Below are 20096 nucleotides of genomic sequence, written 5' to 3' on the forward strand. Positions count from 1 at the left end.
TTGGAAAGACAGGCGAGTTTCCTGAATGATAAAAGAAAAGGTACTTACGCATTAAACGGGCCTTTACAAGGAAGCCAATCACGAAAAACCCGCCAGACGGGTTCATTCAAGAGACCGCTAGAGAAATGCCCTTCAAAGTATGGTTGTCGTTGCATTTCCAATATTTGAACTGTTGTTTTTGACGGGTATGGGGGGGAGGTACCTAGGTTAGGTTAGGTATTTGATATCTACTCTGCTTTACCCCTCATCCCCACTAATGTGCAAATATATAGCCCAAATTTGTTTATAAACTATTATATATTCATCCTATTTTTTTATTTCATTAGATTAACCAAACTTGACTTTTTAGAAAGGCCCATATAATGCGTAAGTACCAAAGAAAATATAGTATAAATTTTAAGAATTGTCGGGGGGGGGGGCAATGATAAAAAGAAGAATTACGGGAGGGTAAAAAAAAAGTTTTGTAATTTGAACGTAAGAAAAATTCAAGATTAAAAAAAATGGGAAAATGCCCAAAAATTCAAGAAAATTTTGAATTTTACGGAGGGACGGGCCTTGATCCCTCCCCTTTGCTTACGTCCCTGCCCGATGTTCACATGCAGTGTTAGAGTGACTCTTCTCTAAACGGATAGCTTTTATGGACTTTTTTTAGCCTTCCTTGAAGTTATGCACATTTACGACCAATTTTTAACTGAGCAAGTAGGCCTACTGAAAATAATTACGTCGTTCTTTTATAATTTATGATAGACGGCAACAGTTTTTATTAAACAAGTCAGTCGGCTTTTTTTAATCGGAAATTAGAATACAATCATCGAAATCTACAAGAATTTCTGCTATCTCTGTACATGACCGTTAAAATGCTGGGGGATGTGCCATTCAAATGTAAACTAAAACGCCAATTAAAAAGAAATCTCTTAGCTGGCGTAGATTGGTAGTCGGCATTTTCAACCACTTATATTAGGATAGCTATTTAATTGTCGGCTTTTCTTTATTTTATCATTTTGATCTTTCGGATTAATTTTGTTGTTTTTTTTTTTACTTTTTATCAATGCTTCTGTTTTATTTCAAAGATAAATCGCCGGTAGAGCGTAATTGAGGGTGAATTAGTATTTGTGCGGCTATGCCATGTGTTGATAGCATGGTAACTCTATGTTGTTTTTTTTCTTCGTCGCAGCGGGACATTGAAAGATCATAGAGAGATGTCTAAGGGCTCATTTAAAAGCTATTGTTTGCATTTGGGGGTCATTTCGGGAACGGAAAGGCTAGGTGGGCCGTGGGACGTCACTTAGAGATATTTAAGTGTTTATTTGAAAATTAGTAAACAAATTTGAAAAATATTTTTGGAAAAGGGGAAGTACTTAGTGATTTTAGGAAAGCTCTAATTAAACCCTTTCGTAAGAAAGATGATAAGAATGAATATGGTAATTATAGAGGCATTATCCTGGAAGGAAGCAAATTGCTTACTATGGTGATACTTTTTAGACTTTGAGATGCCGTAGATAAAGCTTAAGAAAAGAACAGTGCGGTATTAGCGGATGCGTCGGCCAAATTTTTACTCTTAGATTAATAATTGAGAAATCCCTAAGTCATCAGACCCCTTTAGTCCTCAGTTTATAGATTATGAGTAAGCTTTTGGTTCAGCTGATAGAAGATATTTATCAAAGGTCTTATCCTTCAAGTATATACCAGGTAAAGGCATGGGCGTAGGGAGGGGGGGCAGCTGCCCCCCTTAGACCTTCAAATTTACATTAGATATGGCTGAAAAAGCAGATGGTTTGGAAAAAGCAGTTGATAAAACTCCATGACACTATCGACTGCCCCCCCCCCCTAGACAATTTGCTGCCTAATGCTGCCTACGCCCATGGGTAAAGGTATGAAATGACGTTAGTGGCTGGTTTAGTATTAAATCAGGAGTTAAGCAGGGTTGCGTTCTACCTCAATTTACATAGATCATATTGATGGATTTGTCCTAAGGAGCACAGTAAAGGCAATAGGAGAACACGGAATCATAAGGGGAAGTAGAACTCTTAGACTTAGATAATGCTGATGATTTAAGCATCCTAGATGAAAATGTTAGCAAAATAACTGAATTTTTAGAGGTATTCGACTTCAGGGTGCAAGAATAGTTTAAAAAAAATTAATGTTAAGAAGACTTTTTCATTGAAACTAGGAATAAGTGAAGGTAAAGAGCTGATATTTGGTAATGGGAAGATCGACTGTTTCGACGGCTTCACTTACATAGGTAGTAATATTAGTAAAGACGGTGGGTGCAGTATAGGCCTATATTCTAAAACTAGAATAGTCAAGTCCCGTAGTGTTTTTTCGGTGGCCGGCGTTTACCCCCCCCCCCATTGTTTACTCCCGGGAAAATACCCCCGCAATACCCCCTCCCCCCGTGGAAAATAAGACTTTCCAAATTTGAGAATTTTATTTGAGTTTTTTTTCCGTGGGGGGAAGGAATTTTGGTACTTGTGTATTATAAACCACTCACTCAAGTTTACGCTGTATAAAATTCGAGAACAATCCGGTTTCTTTGTTCGTTTCTTTCAGCTTAGCGTGAGACAAGACAAAGACAAGCGACAGAATGTATGGGAAATATATAATTTGGGCTATATATTTGCACATAAGGGGGGGGTAAAGTATTTGGACAGTTTGAAGTCAGAAAACAAGTCAGCCGGATTTCCCGGTATTATTTAAAAATGATCAGAAATTAAATACAAAAAACAAGTTTTTTTCAACTGAAAGTAAGGGGCAACATCAAAACTTAAAGCGAACAGAAATTATTACGTATGTGAAAGAGGTTGCCTCCTCCTCAAGACCTCGCTCTTTACGCTAAAGTTTTTTAATAGAATTTTAAAACAAAGTTTATTATTCTAATTAAACAGCCATTGTGTTTCAGGAATCGTTCTTAAAGAATTAGGACAAAAAGTCAAAACTTAACTTTAGCGTAAAGAGCAAGGTCCTTTGGAAGGGGCAACACCTTTCATATACGTAATAATTTCTGTTCGTTTTAAGTTTGGATCCTTACTCCTTACTTTCAGTTGAAAAAAAACTTGTTTTTTAACTTAATTTCTGATCGTTTTTAAATAATACCGGGAAATGAGTTACTAATTTTATTAGTAGCAATTCTTACATTTAATCACTTTTTAGACATTAGACTTGATATCACCATCAGAAAGTACCATATAGAACCCAAAAAGTGCACTTGATGTTGTTTCTCCAGTTTTTTTTCAATGAAAATACTAAAAAGGGATTTTTCCAATGAAAAGATTCTAAAAAAAGGAACTTTTTCAAAATTTAGGCAGTACTGTTGAACCCTTCCCTCCTCTATCAATTGCTGTCGTTAGAACTAGGACGCGGGCAACATCGTAGAGATGTTATGCTCATTTGAAAATAAGTTTTGTATCTAATCGGTTTTTTATGAATTCGAATTGATAGCGATATCATAAAGTGCTTTACGGCATCCAAAAAAGTGTACTTTAAGTTGTTTTGCCAGTTTTTTTTTCCAATAAAATATGAAAAGAGGGCTTTTTCCAATGAAAACACTCCAAAACAATTATTTTTCAAATTCTAGGCAGGGGTAAGAAACTAGGAGATACTGGCGCACTTCCCCGTTTATTCCTGCCAATAGAACTAGTACATAGCCAACATTGTAGAGATATGTTTACAGGCTCAATTCAAACCAACTGATCATTTCATTGCGCTTATATAGATTTATAGTTAAAAAGAGCATTAAAAAATCGCATCATACCCTAATATAACTTTCAGCTCTATGTTAAATTTTTAAATTTCTGTTGGCTTAAATTTCTAGCATTAATAAACGCATGATTTGAATGGGCAAATAACGTAGCCTACAGAAGACTTTTAATTGACAAGATGCTTTAGTCTACTGGTAACGGTTCTCCCGTGTGTTCATGATAAGTGAATTAAAAAAAAAAAAAAAAATTGAAATGCATATTCTCTTTCATGCGCTGACTCATTTCTAATCCTCAGTTATAATGTTAAAGTCAAAGAAGCGAAAACAATGAAAACACAAATTTTCGTAAATTATATTTAGCTAGAAATCTTATATTCTATTAATAATTTATAGTTAATTGATTTTTATTTAAAACTCCTCAAAACACCCTCTAGACTCTTGTGAGAAATTCCAGATTTTTAAAGGCAAAGTTAAAGAGAGAGATGCGGAGTTAAACCTATATTTTATACCCTACTTTTAGTCAAAAATCAATGTTAACTTAATTACTTTCTTTGTCTAATTGGAAAAAACAATTTTTCTTATAATATTTATTAGATATATTTTTAAAACCTGAAAACGAAGAAAATTAATTTCTGATGAAAGTAAAAGCGAAGTTGAAAGTTAAAACGAATAAAAGCTACTGTTTCGTTCTTTATGCTTCATATTTTTTAAAATATTTTTAAAAACTGACTCGGGATAATTCCCTAAATTTGTAGAATTCTGGAAAACTAGCACCTTACTAAAAACTGAGCTTTTTTTAGTTTTCTGGGAAGTTAAAATCAAATCGTAAAAGTTATCGATTTCATAGCCGGTATAAGACTATTTGACAGCTTTATGAATTATTTTATTATTTTCTGTATGCTACGTGAGGATTTTCCTGTTTTGTTGCGCCGGTTTTGTTATTTCATTAAATCGCTGTTTTTTTAAGAATTCAACAAATATAGGGAGATGTCTCGAGCCAGTTTGTTTGAAACAGTTTTTCAAAAACTAGTTGCATAAACCGGGAAGCAGTAATTTTTGTTCGTTTTCAGGTTCAACTTTGATCTTTACTTTCATCAGAAAAACTTTTTTTATGAGCCAATGTTAATAATCGAATTCAGGCACTTACGATGAAATTTGTTTCGGGTCGAAACAGAATTCATGAGAGGTGGCCAAATTCTTAAAGACGACGGGAAATACACACATTTTTGGAAAGTATGGGGGAATTTGTTTTTACTTGTTCTACTATGTAGTTCTATAAAGAAAATTTAAATATGTGTTTGCTTTGAACTGAGTTAAATACTGACTGTATTACCGATACAATTACGGAGGGGAAGGGTCTAAGGGTCTGTTCCTTTCTCCAAAACATTGATATGTTTACAATATTTCATATAATTTTATCTGTCCATGTAGTATGCTTTTTTTTTACATTCTTTCACACTCGCATTCCACCGCCACTCTGAAATAAATCTGTGTGTACGTGCCTGGTTTTAATTCAAGGTTCAGGCTTAAAAGGCGATAAAAACTTACTTCAACTAAAAATTAGGTCATTGTGAAAATAAAGTGATAAATTATCCGAATCAGCCATGAAGATGCACGTCAGGGGGGGGGGGGTCTAGAGAAGCCCCCAGATTGTGCTTCATTTTTAGGGCATTCTTATTTCTTTGGTTTCGTTGTTAGTTTATTTATATATTTTAATGAATTTTTTTATACAAAAAAAATTCAATTTTTAGTTTGCCCCTAAAATGGTGTGTAATAATTTCTTCTAATTCAGAAGATTTGGAACCGAACTGACTAACCATCTCAAAAAGCAAAAGAGGCAAATTTCTCCGGTGAAACAGACAAGGACAAAGAAAAGAAATAACAGGAATTTTTCGCCTGTACCAAACAGGTTCTCGCTGGACAGAATGAACACTGAAACGAACGGCAAACCTTTTTTTCTCGGGATTTTAATTTCCATGTAATTTCAACTCTGCAAATTGCTTCTGGTCTGGCTAAGCTGCTTCTAATAATCAGCTAAAACTTACTAGTTCATTTGTATAAAAGGAAAATCTAGTAAGAGAGCCAGCTGTTTTTTTTTTTCTTAACTTCTGATGGCCTGGGCTGTCGGTCCTCGCACGCTTATTATCATGAAGCCAAATTTTTAAAGTTTTTTTTCTTGTGGTTCCCAAATTACTTTACAAAAATGTGATGTTTCTGGTCTGAATAGTTTTGCTGCAAATTCAATGAAAAGATACTCACTTCATTGTATATATACAAACACACGTGCACAATCTCATGGTTCTAAGACTATTCTGTCAAGTTTTTACTTTCCTAGCTGGAATAATTTAGCTTGTTTTTCAATGTATACACATACCCACATGCTTGAATATATATATTCAAATATTACTTGATTATATCCCGGCAAAAAAGATCACCAACTGTCAGCCCCCCCCCCCCAAAAAAAATGGCTTCGACCCCTCTCGAAGGGGAGTTTTGGTGGCGATACTGAAGCTAATACAATTTTGATTTCAGACTTTTAAAATGTGCATGGTGGTAGTGAAATGAAGGGAGCTTTAATGGATTTTATATGGTCCATCCGTCTTTTTCATTGACATTTTTTTGCATATTTTAAAACGATGTTTAACTCGGCCGTTAACTGATAAAGAATGCATAAAAATATTTGTAGCATTATGTGGTCCGTATGGAATGCGAGAACATTTAGTAAATAGCTTTTGCAAGCAGGTAATGGACATATGCAAAGCAGGAGGCGCGTTAATTAATAGCTTTTGAATTGTTCCCCTAGTCATTGATTGCAAGTGCACTATTGTTGAATTGTTCTCCTACGCTCCGGGGAAACTTTTTTGAAAATAAGATGGCAGGTTATTTCGCTATGCAAAGCATGGAAAGAGTTACGACCTAGCAAGCGTGCTAGCTGTAATTACATATATAGACTAGTCATGCGCTGGATAATACTTGGCCATAGGCTGCGCAGACGAGTTATGGATCTAAGAGTTATTTTGAATAGCTATTATGTAAACGCCGGGACACCAACTAGAGGGGGGCGCAATTGCCTCCTAGATTGTGAGAAATATATTATTTGTATTTCCATGGGAAAAAAGATGGAAAACCAAAAATATTCCCCTATATTCCGAAAAATCTGTTGTTGTTTTTTTTGTATTCTCATTAAAAAGAAAAACAGAAACCTAAAAATACAAACGGAAACTTCAATTTTGAAAAATGTTTTTTTTTATTTCGTTTATAAAATGGGTACTTACGTGATATAGTGGCCACACTTTGTTGTTGATCTGTAATGAAACCTGTTTTCTGTGTGCACTTGACAGGGGCGGATCCAGGATTTTTCTTAGGGGGGGGGGGCGAAAAATAGGTTGATCTGGTAAACCTGCGTTAGGATCAAGTTTAATTAACGCAAACTTGCGTTAATTAAGTAAATTACACTACTTTAGACTATGTTAGGGGGGGCTCCCCCCTCGCCCCCTCTGGATCCGCCACTGCCACTTGGAGATAATCAGCTAAGCCTGAGTCAGATAAAGTACTATGCAGGTATATTTTAATTAAACATTGAATATATAGAGGTGGTTGGCTATTTAATATAATGCGTTCTGAGCGGCCTGCTTTCCATAATTCTCTGTTGCAGTTTCCATAATTTTGTTAATAAAGTATTATATTTTCATCATTTTTGGTATATTTCATTAGGATTAACAAATAATTTCTGAGACCACACTGGCTAATCATGACAAAACGAAAAAATAACCGCAAAGAACAGAGAAACGAGGATAGCACAAGCCAGTGAAAACGTAGATTACAATACAAATATTTCGGTCAAGACCTCCGCTTGACCGTCCTCAGTGAACAATATTTAAAATAAATCTGATAAAAATCCAAAGATAACATATAAAAAGCAAACCTTAAAACAAACACAAAAACTAAAATATGAAAACCCTCTCAAAGGAACGGTGAAAGGGTAAATGAATGAAAATACAATACTGAATGGAAATTCCGTTTTTCAATTTATGTCGAGCATTTTCTAAAAGCCAGTCGTTTCCCAGGTAAGATATTATCACAGATTCTGTTAGATTGCAAAATATGATTTTGTTGATTTATATAAAAAAAATTTCATTATAATTAGAATTAATTAGTTCATTATAAGTAGGGCTTAAATAGGTTTCTCCAGTGTCTCCAGTAGACATAATCGGTTTTTCCAGAGTTTCCAGAACTGTAGCTTTGATCTTGAGATTTACCATCGCGAGATTCGCAATCTTTTACTGCATTATAGTTGTTGGTATCTTGTTGTTATGAAAATAAACAGTGCAAAACCCTAATCATGGACAAAAAAGCGTAAAATAATTTTAAAATGTAGTAATAATATTAATTATAGCCTCGCAGCATGGTACGGTAAGTTAAATTTCGGCATGGGGTGTTGAAAGAGCTGAATATTCAGTGGTGCCAAATCACGAAAATGTCTGGAGGAGGGGAAAATATTTTTTCGATTTTTTTAAACGAAGCCACAAAAAATACTTTCAAAATCTAGGAGAAATATTAGTCTAAGATTAAAAAAAATAAGAGTACCAAAACAATGTATTTCTGTCCCTTCCCTCAATTAGAGCCCTTGTGACTATTTACCTCAAAGAAATGTCTTAGCTTTTAAATTTGAATAGATGTGAAACATCTGAACTATATGAAAACGTTGAAAAGCACTAAAAGTGAGACTTTTTTAACTTAGTAAGAAACAAATTACTAAAGGAAACTTTTTTGAAAATAAATTTGCAGATTGTTTTGCTGTGCAAAAGTATGAAAAGAGTTATGACTAAGTTAGCCGCTATTTATAATTATATATATGCTTGTCATATGCTAAATTATATCAGCCATCAGCCATGTCTATTGTATAAACGGGTTAAAAATAGGTTTCTCATAAACTTATTTGATCTCTAGCTTTTTGACCTGATAGTAAACCATATTAGTATTTACAATTTCTTATTGTATAATAGTTATTGTTGTATTGTTATTTTATTGGTTTCTACATTATTTGACTTGGAGAGCGAATTCTGCTTTTTTTATTATGGCAGTCATTTTTCAGCGAGTATTATTTTATAACATAATCTTAGCCCTCCTTTTCGATTTCTTTCGTTTTTTTGGCGATAAATTGTACAAAGCTCATTATGAGTTTATTGGACGCAAAATTTGTGAATGTTGTATTTTATTAATTTTATTTATTTTCTTATAGAACATTTTTATGTTTGATAGATTTCTTGTTTGATTAATTTTTAACATGTTCTTGCTGTCTTGGTTGTTTTCGTTTTGTTTTCTTTCACTCTGATATAAGAAGCAAATTTGGCTCTATTAGAGTTTGTGACAGTCGTTTAAAAATAAATATTATCTTTGCTTATCTTTTTTTATGTGTATAAAAGAAAGAAAAAATTTAAGACTCTGATCATGGACCAAAGATTTGACTTGACTTAACACTCCTGTCGCAGTGTGCGTGGCGTAGAGAGCGTAACAAATTGATTATTCCTGACTGAAAGATCTACTGCTTTGAAGGGGACCTCGTCAACGTCAGCATTGGCTTTTTGAGGAACCTCTTTACACTGTCCTTCCAACTGGTCCAAGGTATGCCCCTCGAGCGCGACCAACCATGTAATGAGGGGTAGAAGTTGTCCGTTAATCAAATAGGAGCTACTTGTGGCATTTTAAGGAGGTGTCCAAGGTGTCCATTTGAGGGTTATCTGGGAAATCTGAGTTGAGAATGGCAGTTGGTAAGTAAAGGCAAGGTGCCTTTTGTGATTCACCAAATCTTCCCATGGAAACACTGGATTCAACAGAGTTGTTTCGTTTGACAGGCATCTATAATACTCAAGATGGTGGATTGGAGGAGACATATCTCAGCCATATAGAACAGTGCGAATCTCATTGATTTGTTATATATGCGTATCTTTGTGTGCCTATGTGCAAGTAGTATTCTCCAATTGGTATTGAGTCTTTAGGCTTCCGCCAGGGTTGCCACCTGGTGACAAAAATCGCTATATTTTAGTGATTTTTTGGTTGATTTAGTGATTTTCTTCAACAATCTAATGATTTATATGCAAATTTAGTGATTTATTTTGTTTAGGCAATATAAAAAATCACTATCAATAGTGATAAATCATTAGGAGGTGGCAACTCTGGCTTTCGCAAGAGTCTTCAGACAGAAGAAGCTTCCGCGATTCAGCTACCCAGTTTCGCTTCCGCGTACCATCATTCAAAATTATAGAGCCAAGATAGGTGAAGTTAGTGACAACTTCAAGATGGACGGCACAGACTTTAAGGAAGTCTGGGGACGTAACCGGGCCTAGCGGTTTGACCGCCATTGTCTTTGTTTTTTGCCAGTTAACTTTAAGCCCGACTTTTGCAGCTTCTTCCTGCAGTCCATTGAGAGCACCTGTCAACTGTTGTATGGACGTGGCAACGAGTGCAAGCTAATCTGCGATGTCGACATTGGTAAAAATTCAGTCTCCAAATTGAAGGTCTAAAGACAAGCGATCGGTTGTTCGGGTCATAACGGGATCTGTGAAAATGTTGAGCAGTTTGGGGGACGGCAACACACTCTTGTCGCTTACCGATTTTATCTAAAATACCGTGCTCGTTTTCCGTTAACTTTGACGCAGCTTTTAGTCTGATCTTATAGCACCAAAGGGCATAAAATAAGGTAAAAAATTAAACTATAATGTTCAGATTGTTCAACCAGTCGTGGCTACATAAAACTTACCGCATAATACTGCGAGATTTTAAATAGCATTATTATAATATTTTTTAAGGAGACAAATTACATTTTTTGAGAGGAAACAAGGATTTTTTAATCTTTTTAAATGAAGGTACAAATACGTGTTTTTAAAATCTTATGGGGAGGCATTTTACTTTTAATTTCTATTTTATTTCTATAAAAATATCAGGAAAGGGCATTCTTCAAAATTTACAGGGAGGAGAATTGGCGCCCTTATGAAAATTTACCTGAAGAAAATAGTTATGCTCAACGATGTTTTAGAAAGCTTTAAAGTCGAAAAAGGAACTGTTTGAACTACGAGAAATCCTACTCGAACTTGCCAGACTATTGGGGGAGAGGAAAACTGTTTTTGTGCACATGTCTAATCAGATTCTATCTTACTAAAAGGTTCTAATTATAAATCCTGTTAACATGCTCTATTTCCTTTACGTAAAGAAGGGCATGCTATAAGTCTGGCACGTTAGAAAATGGACAGACCTAATCCCCAAAACCTTATGGTCTTTTCTGTTGTTTTATAATGTCCTATAATTTATCCGTTCCGGTATTTTTCCGACCTCTCCCCAAATTTGAGCCCCCTTGATAGACATTTACGCCTTTTAGATATTATTCTGTGTATTTTCTTGTAGTTGGCTCGACAGTATAGTCGCAATGAAGCAATGACATTCGACTGGCTGTGCCGGCAAATAGGCTGGCCAATAAGTCCACCTTCTACAATTCAGGATCTCGTTCATTTAGAAGCTGTTTTCGATGTTTTAGATCTCTATCTTTGGTTGAGGTAAGTTGTGTTGGGTTTACTTTTTTATAAAAAGTTGCCCAATGTTCCAAAAATATTGTTGGATAATTACTACGTTTGATATTTCACTATCATAATAAAAAAAAAAAACGCTAGGAAACAGCCTCACAGTTAATAGCCAACATATGAATATGTATAAACAACGATTTTGGCACTTATTAGAGGAGCGAGGTTTTGGCAACATAATTTGCCATTTCTTATATTTTGAAGAAATATATTCTACTGAATTACTTTTTTACCTAGTAAAGCCCTGAAAATGTCTCTAGCCTATAATAGTCTCTAACTATAGGCATACATAGGTTTTACCCGCATTTAGATATGTGCCATGTTATTATGTATTTCTGTTTTCATTAGTCACTGTTTATTATGGTTTTTAGGATGTTTAGTCTGTATTTTTAGTCCTTTTTCAAACTTTTTTTTTCTGCGTTTTAGTTTTTTCCAAAAAAAAATTGTTTTCCTCTTTTATTTCTCCGCTTTTTAGTTTTTATTTATTAAATTTGCGGTAATTGTTTCTTATAGCCACCACACTCATTTTTGCCGAGAAGTGATGTTTGGTCAATGCTAATGAAATAAAACAAAATATAATACTCTTATCAACAAAGTTATGAAAACTACTACAAAGAATTATGGAAGGGGGGCCGCCCAGACCGCGTTATATTAAACAGGTAATATAAGCTAACCTAACCAAAATACCAACTAAATATTTAATTAGAATATAGCTACAATGTGCTTTCCCACCGAGCCGAAGCTAATATTGTCTGGTATAAAAACCATGAAAACCTGTTATTGTCTCATATTCGAGATACAAGATTTTGAGTGCGGCGGTTATAAGACAAAAGTATCAAATTTGCTTTTGTATTCTTTAGGCCGACAATGACCTGTGTAATCATTTAACTTATGTATTGGGGTCTTTCGGATCTGTCTTAGTTTTTTTTTTTCTTTTTCTTCTTTCTTTGTAAAAGCCATCGACTTCAACGGGGAAACTGTCCATTTTCACATATGAATGTGGATTATGGCCGTTTTTCCTTGTAAACAAACTGCTTGTTTTACAGACTGAAGGTTTTTCTTGGAAAGAACTAAAAGTAATGGACAGATTGGAGTGTGGTTTCTGAAAGTTTAGTGAACCTTTTAAAATCACTTATGTTTGAAAATAATTTTCAGTCGCCAACTTATCAACATCTGCAAAAGGAAAATTTACCATTAATTTGAATAAATATAAATGTTTACTTTTCTTTTAGAAATTATCTGCATATGCCTTGATCTTCATCCATCTATAATTCACATTTTTTAATTCATTTATTGCGAACACATTTATGCTTACCCCTGTTTTTTTCTATTATGTGTGCCATATCTGTCTATCTTCGCTTTTCCCATAGAAAAATCTTATTTCTTAAAATATCCTTTTCAATTGTATTCCCAGGCCTACAAAAAAATGTACAAAAAATTTAAATTGTGGATGTCTTGCTTTTAGCAAAAAGTTGAAAGAAGTGTAAAAACATCTGTCTTTTTTTGGCCTTTGGATATAATATGATGGCTAACATAAATCGTGTCTGACATTGACGTAATAATCGATCAAAACAGGCGCCAAAAATTTCAAATTTAAATTATTAGTCACGAAAAAAAAAGGTAAGTGATAGTACGGATTATCGCAAGTTACACGCAATGCACCTGTGTGTCTTCACTGTACTCATTTGTTTCCCGTCCGTAAAAGTAAGTATCCGTGTTGCTATGCAAAACCGTGTCTCAGTAGCAATCTGGATATTGTATTAGGGTAGGGGCACTTATTTTTACTTGCATCGGGAGAAACAGAAGTTAGTATTAGTTTTAAATAGAGAATAATGAAATATTCTTTTTCGTCGAGATAAATTGGGTCCCTGTTGTAAAATAAAATCCAAACAGTTGAAAATTTTCAAAATTTCTAATGTTTGGATGTTACACCCCCCCCCCCCCTCTGCGGTGTGCCTGACTTGGACCTATTCAAAAATAGAGCCCTTTTTTGGCTGCACATGTACCCTGTGTGAAGTTTGTGAAGGACATACAACATTTTTGTTAGAACAAAATGTAACAATGCAGGAGTTTCTCAAGGTGGGGAATCTTTTCTTGAAATACTTGTTTGCTGACATTCAAGGACTTTTCTTAGGCCGAAGTTTAATGGTTTAGGCTTATAATTTGAATCAGGATCCTGGGATCCATTTGTTTCTTCTTAGTTTGCTTTATTTTCAAAGTTTGACCTTGTTTTGGCTCTTTAGGAGGACTTAATCTCCTTCGTATTGGAAATAATTATCCATAAGTTTGTATTCAATAGATTTTTTTATTTTTATGGATTGAAAGCTACACCAATGTGTATATATTCCTTGTACCCTAGGGGCTTTACCTGGATTTAACTAATCTAAATGTAATAAATTCAAGTAAGGGAACGAAAACGCTTCTCCTATCCTATCAATCTGCCAAGAGGTAAAGAAACTTTTTTGTGAAGACGTCACAGGGGTTTATCCATCTGAAATAAAAATTTTTTTGAAAATATGCCAAAAAAAGCGACATTGTCTGTAGCTCTTATGTGTGTCTCACCATTAAAATGCTGATTATGGTGTTTAACGGTGACCTCAAGGACATTGGATTAACATATATGCACACAACCCAAATTTGAGGGTATCAGAGAATTCCCTTCGTCGAAAGGGAGTCTAAATCCCTCCCAAGCACTAAAAAAAATTTCTTATAATATTTCTCTTGTGGGCAGTGGAGGCTCTTCTGGGCCAGTACTGGAGAGGAGTCCCCCTTAATTTCTTCTGAGATATGGTATGTTAAACCACTGTTGAAAATTATGGATCATTTTATTGCATCAAACCTACTATGAGTTTCCTGTAAACAACGTTTGGAAGCCCCTAAAAAAATACCCTGTTTGAAATACCTTGTAACAAGGCCGTATCCAGGGGGGGGGGTTAACCGGTTTGAACCCCCCCCCCCCGAAATTTTGACCGAGTCGAAAATAAGTCGACAATTAGTAAAACCTAGGTAAAAATCAGTAAAATTAGTCAAAAACTGAGTCAAAAGTTAGTAGCCCCCCCCCCCCGAAAAAAAATCCTGGATCCGCCCTTGCCTTGTAAATAATTCACTGAAAGAAAAAGACGCGATCATTTTGATAATCAGACATTAGCTCGAATTTCAAAGTAGAAGGCAACTAACCCCCTGGTAATAAGCTGGATAAGACCTGATCAGTGACTTATATCCAGGTGGTTTTGAAGCAAAAAGCAATTAGGTTTATATGAAAACTCGTTTTTTCCCCTGGGGTTCCGTTTGTGTGGATGTTGTCACTACACGAGATGAGCACTATATTTTTCATGATTGTGTTTTGTCTGGGGTTTGTAATAATGGTTTTTGGGTAGGATTGATTGTTGTGTGCTTTAAATTGGTTGCTAGTTAACTGTCAAGTGGGCAGATGTAAAGCTATTTTGCCATTTTCATTATTAAGCCTTTGATTCCTTTTTATTTGTTGCCGTTTGCTGTCCTTTTTGCTGGTTGGTACATGCTGACATGTGTATACGAAGCGATTATTAATTGACATAATTAGACCTTGTATTTGGACGTTGCAGGATGTAGCTTCGGAGAAGGGATACTACTTTTTGAAATCATAATTATGAGAAAATTGTATGGAAAATATAAGAGACTAATCACGTGATGCTTGGAGGGACGAGGTATAGGCACAAGAACACTCCCCCGCACCTTGTACGTGGCTGGATTTGTAGGTGTTTGAGCGAACCGAACTTTTTAGAAGTGGTGTGTTTCTCCACTCATGGTAATGTTTCTTCGGCTTGAGCTGGTAGGGATAAACCCCCTCTTGAAACATTAGAGGATATTATTTTGAAAGACTAGAGGATATACAGTTAGGCCTGCTCAAAAGGAAACACTGTAAAATTTTGAAAATCGCTTTAAAAAAATCCTAAAATACTTACTTATATAAAGCGTTTCACTTTACTTCGCCCCTTCCGCCTCTAATGTGCAAATATATAGCCCAAATAATATATTTTCCATACATTTTGCCATGCTTCACTTTTTTTTTATTCAAATATATTTAACGGCAAAGAAGCAACGTCAACGAAATCAAGAAATGGAAAAATGCATGGGAAATATATAATGTGGGATATATATTTGTTCCTTGGGAGGGGGGGGGGTTGGGTCAAGTAAAGTAATGTACTTTTAGAAATGGTATAAGTAAGTATTTTCGGATTTTTTAAGCTTCTTTCAGAATTTTATAATGTTCCCTTTTGAGTAGGCCTGACTGGACACTAATACCCAAGGCCGTATCCAGGGGGAGAGGCTAGGGGGTTTGACCCACCCCCTGAAATGTTTGTCTGACTCGTAAAAACATAACAAAAATGAATATACCTAAATTTTTAACTATTTTAAAACGTGGTTTTTGTTTAACTATTATTTTTGCAACTTTTCATCCTTCATCCAAAAACGATACACACTTCAATTTAATATACTTTTCTAGGGAATTTTCCTGAACAGCGTATTTTGTTGAAAAAGAATTTCAAACTTTATTTATGATTTTGCAAAATTTACTTCCTGTGCACTAGGTCTTGTAACAAATGCAAAGAACATAATTGTTTAAGAGCAGGGATGTTACCCAACGTGTTATGAAAGTAGGTGATGAAATAAAACGGCTGAAGAATTGAGGTTGCTTTTTAGGGCGAAATAAGAACATCCTCCACATACATTTTCCTGGGGGTTGGCGGTGGTTCAGAATAAGTTCTTCTTGGAAAAAACGTCATGTTTATTTCAGATGTTGAAAAATTTAGTTTTGTATGTACTAGGTATAAAGATCGGTCTTTATTAAGCGAAAGTTAGAAAAAACTTTTGAAAAAAATGTCAAGCGAGCAAGAATCGCCATTTAAAACTGATTCAGGATTGGCAACTTTTTATATTTAGCTAATCATAATAGTAAAATTTATTGCGAAAACAAATTTATGGGAATTTTGAAAAAGAGCCTGAAACTCCCAGAAAATGGTGTCGGATCGAAATGAAAACTGCGCCATTAAAATCACCGGTACTGATTAAGAAAGCGATAAGCGCGCGACAATTGTGTTGAAGATCAGATAGGATAATAACCGGGTAGTCTCCAATATATAGTTATTGAACAAAGGTGTCTGTAGTATATTTAAGCTTTAGTTTTTTGGGGTTTAGGGGGACTAAAAGTACCTAGGGTTGGTTAGGTTAGGTTACGTATTTAATATATGCTATGCTTTACCCCTACCACCACCACCCCTAATGTGGAAATATATAGCCCAAATTTGTCCATAAACTATTATATTTTAATCCTATTTTGTTTATATCATTAGCATTAACGAAACTTCAGTTATCGCGTGCTTACCGCTTTCTTAACCAGTACCGAATCACCATATGTATGAGAATTAGAGGTCCCTTGAACAACAAGGAAAATCACTTTTTCACTTGGGAAACATGGATTTGCCCCCCCCTCCCCCTATTGCAGGGATTTACGCTAAACATTTGACTTTTTGTCCTAATTCTTTAAGAACGACTTCTGAAACACAATGACCGTTTATTTCGAATAACAAACTTTGTTTTAAAAATCAAAAAAACTTTAGCGTAAAGAAGGGGGTCTTGATGAAGAGGCAACCCCTTTCATATACGTAATAATTTCTGTTGGTTTAAAGTTTTAATGTTGCTCGTTACTTTCAGTTGAAAAAACTTGTTTTTTTATTTAATCATACAAATAGTCCAAATAGGTGTATTATCCTCGATATCTTTGAGGAATTGCAGATAAAAAAAAAGCAACTAAATTATCTATGAAATATCGTCTACGTGAAATATTTAGAGATTGAAGAAAACTGAGGAACATTGATTATTGGGAGGGTGTAAAGAGGGAGGCTTTGAATAGATTGGGATTGAGGAGGAACGGACGCAACTGTGTGTTGCGCTTCTCATACGAAAGTATACTTTTATATTTTTTGTTTAAGGACTTCTTCATTTTAGGAGAACTGATCTGTAAAATCACAGGAGCTATCATTCCCTGCTAGAATTATTTAAAAATTAATTTGTGCCTGTCAATTTATGACGAAAGCAAGCCTTTGTTTGCAATTTATAATACAATGAATACTCTAAAGACCAGTTTATGACGATGAAGACATTTAAGGGAATGAGGTAACAGAGTAACTCAAATATGACGTCCTTTTCCAGAGAAGCGACTTTCCAAAAGATACCTGTGTTATATCATTTTGTATATGAAGATGCAGTTTTTGTCAAAAATTGCATTATATTTTGTTACTTAAAAAGACACTATAGATATGACGATTTCCTTTCAAATTACAGGCAACTCCTATCATATACGTAATAATTTCTGTTCGTTTGAAATTTTGGTGTTGCTCCTTACTTTAAGTTGAAAAGAGGGTTGTTTTTTTAATTTAATTTCTGATTGTTTTTAAATAATACTGGGAAATCCGACTCTCCATGAAAAATTCCGGTAGTTGTAGCCTATATTATACGCCACTCACTCAAGTTTACGATGTGTAAAACTCGAGAATAAACCGGTTTCTTCGTTAGTTTCTTCGTTACTTTAGAAACACATTTGGGCTATATATTTGCACATTAGGGGGAGGGGGTAAAGTATAGCGGGTCTGCATGCAAATGGTGTTAGGTACATTTATTCTGCATATTATGAGGTAAGAATTGTCTTCTGGCTTCAAACTGTCCAAATGCTTCCCCCCCCCCTTGTGTGCAAATATATAGCCCAAATTAGCGTATATATTTCCCATCTATTCTGTCACTTGTCTTTGTCTTGTCTCGCGCTAAGCTGAAAGAAACTAACGAAAAAACTGGTTTGTTCTCGAGTTTTACACAGCGTAAACTTTAGTGAGTGGCGCATAATGCATAAAAACCAAAATTCCTTCTCCCTACGGGAAAAAAAAACAAATAAAATCCTCAGATTTGGAAAGCCTTACCACCGGGGGGGATATTTTCCGCGGGGGATACTTTCCTCGGGGGGGGGGGAGGGTATTTTCCGCGGGGAGGAGGTATTTTCAGGGATGGGAGGGTAAACACCTAGAACCATGGAAAAGTAGGTGGATCTGAACAAGATCCCCTGGACATCAGAATCAACAAAGATGACTATAGCAAAACACACCGGGCGAGCATGGAGACGAAAGGGGATATTTTGGGATATGCAGGACTTGTTTCAGAAAGATTGTTCGAAGGTAATTTTAGGCATGTGAAGCACCAAATGCGAATCGCTATCGACGATTTTTTTAGCTCACTCATTACGCATCCAACAGTTCGCGGTATCAAACTGTAAGTAAGGAGCTACTCGGCCCAATAGTGGCCGAAACTATAAAAAAAGAATACTGATAACAATAGAGACATCAAAAGAATTGGATTTTAATGCTGATTCCAAATATATAAAATTCACTAAGTTTAATTTTATCCATCAAAAGTTACGAGCCTGCGAAACTTTGCCTGATTTTCGAAAAAGGGGAAACGTCCACAAAAAGTCAAGTGATCTTACTGAAAATCACGCCGTCAGATTCAGCATATGAGAAAACCGGTGGCCGGTATTTACCCCCCCCCTACCCCCTTAAAAATACTCCCCCGCACGGAAATTTTCCAAGCGTAAAACTACCACAAATTGCCGTCAATAAATAAATTAAACCCAAAAAGAACATATATCAAACGGTTAGTGGCTACGAACTTTAAGTAATGAGCAACCAAGCTCAATAGTGACTGAAATTCTAAAAAACGGAAGTTTGATACCAATAGGAACATCAGAAGCTTAAGTTTTTTATACTAGCTTCAAACATATAAGCATCATAAAGTTCAAGTCTTCCCATCAAAAGTTACGTGCCTGAGAAAATTTTCCATATTTTCGAAAAAAGGGGGAAACAACCCCTAAAAGTCATAGAACTTTAATGAAAATCACACCATCAAATTTAGCGTATCAGAGAACCATGTTATAGAGGTTTTAAGCTCCAATCTGCAACAACGTGGAATTTTGTATTTTTTGCCAGAAGAAAGATCACGGATGCGTGTTTATTTTTTATTTTTATTTTTTTTCACAGGGGTGATTGTATCGATTTAGTAGTCCTAGAATATCGTGAGAGGGTTCATTCGAACGGAAATTAAAAGTTCTAGTGCCCTTTATAAGTGACCAAAAAATTTGGAGGGCAACTTGGCCCTCTCTCACGCTCATTTTTTTCCCGAAGTCACCCAATCAAAATTTTGAGATAGCCATTTTGTTCAGCATAGTCAATTATCTAATTAATATGTCTTTGAGGATGACTTAATCCCGCACAATTCCCGGGGAAGGGCTGCAAGTTATAAACTTTGCCCATTGTTTACATATAGGCTAGTATTGGTTGTTGGGAAGTATACAGGCGTTTTCAGGAAGAATTTTTTTCTAGTGGGGGGTCGGAGTAGGGGTTACGGGGGAGGATCTTTCCATGGAAAATATTTCATTGGGGGAAGGGACATTTCCATGAAGGGGGTGCCAGATTTCCCAGCATTATTTAAAAAACGATCAGAAATTAAATAAAAAAAACAAGTTTTTTTCAACTGAAAGTAAGGAGAAACATTAAAACTTAAAACGAACAGAAATTATTACGTATAGGCTATGAGAGGGTTCGCCCCCTAGTCAATAACTCGCTCTTTACGCTAAAGTTTTTTTTAGTACTTTCAAAAGAGCTATAATTTTTTAAAATAAAGTTTAAGTAAATAAAGTTTTTTTAGTACTTTCAAAAGAGCTAATCTATTCTAATTAACCGGCCTTTGTGATTCAGGAGTTTTTGATTCGAACAAAATTCTAACTTTGGTGTAAAGAGCGA

At 35.2% G+C, this 20096-nt stretch overlaps 1 protein-coding gene across 1 annotated transcript in view; it reads left to right on the top strand.

Annotated features, from left to right (window-relative positions):
- Nucleotides 1-20096, top strand: part of LOC148954992 (ATP-dependent RNA helicase SUV3 homolog, mitochondrial-like) — a 386954-nt gene that overhangs the window by 262703 nt on the left and 104155 nt on the right. Inside the window, exon 9 of the mRNA XM_089105942.1 lies at nucleotides 11099-11247. Within this exon, the coding sequence (XP_088962068.1) occupies nucleotides 11099-11247 (149 nt within the window). The remainder of the gene's footprint in view (nucleotides 1-11098; nucleotides 11248-20096) is intronic.

Source organism: Artemia sp. Qi Xiang Cuo, chromosome 2, assembly GCF_049724085.1.
Source record: "Artemia sp. Qi Xiang Cuo chromosome 2, ASM4972408v1, whole genome shotgun sequence".
NCBI classification, from domain to species: Eukaryota; Metazoa; Arthropoda; class Branchiopoda; order Anostraca; family Artemiidae; genus Artemia; species Artemia sp. Qi Xiang Cuo.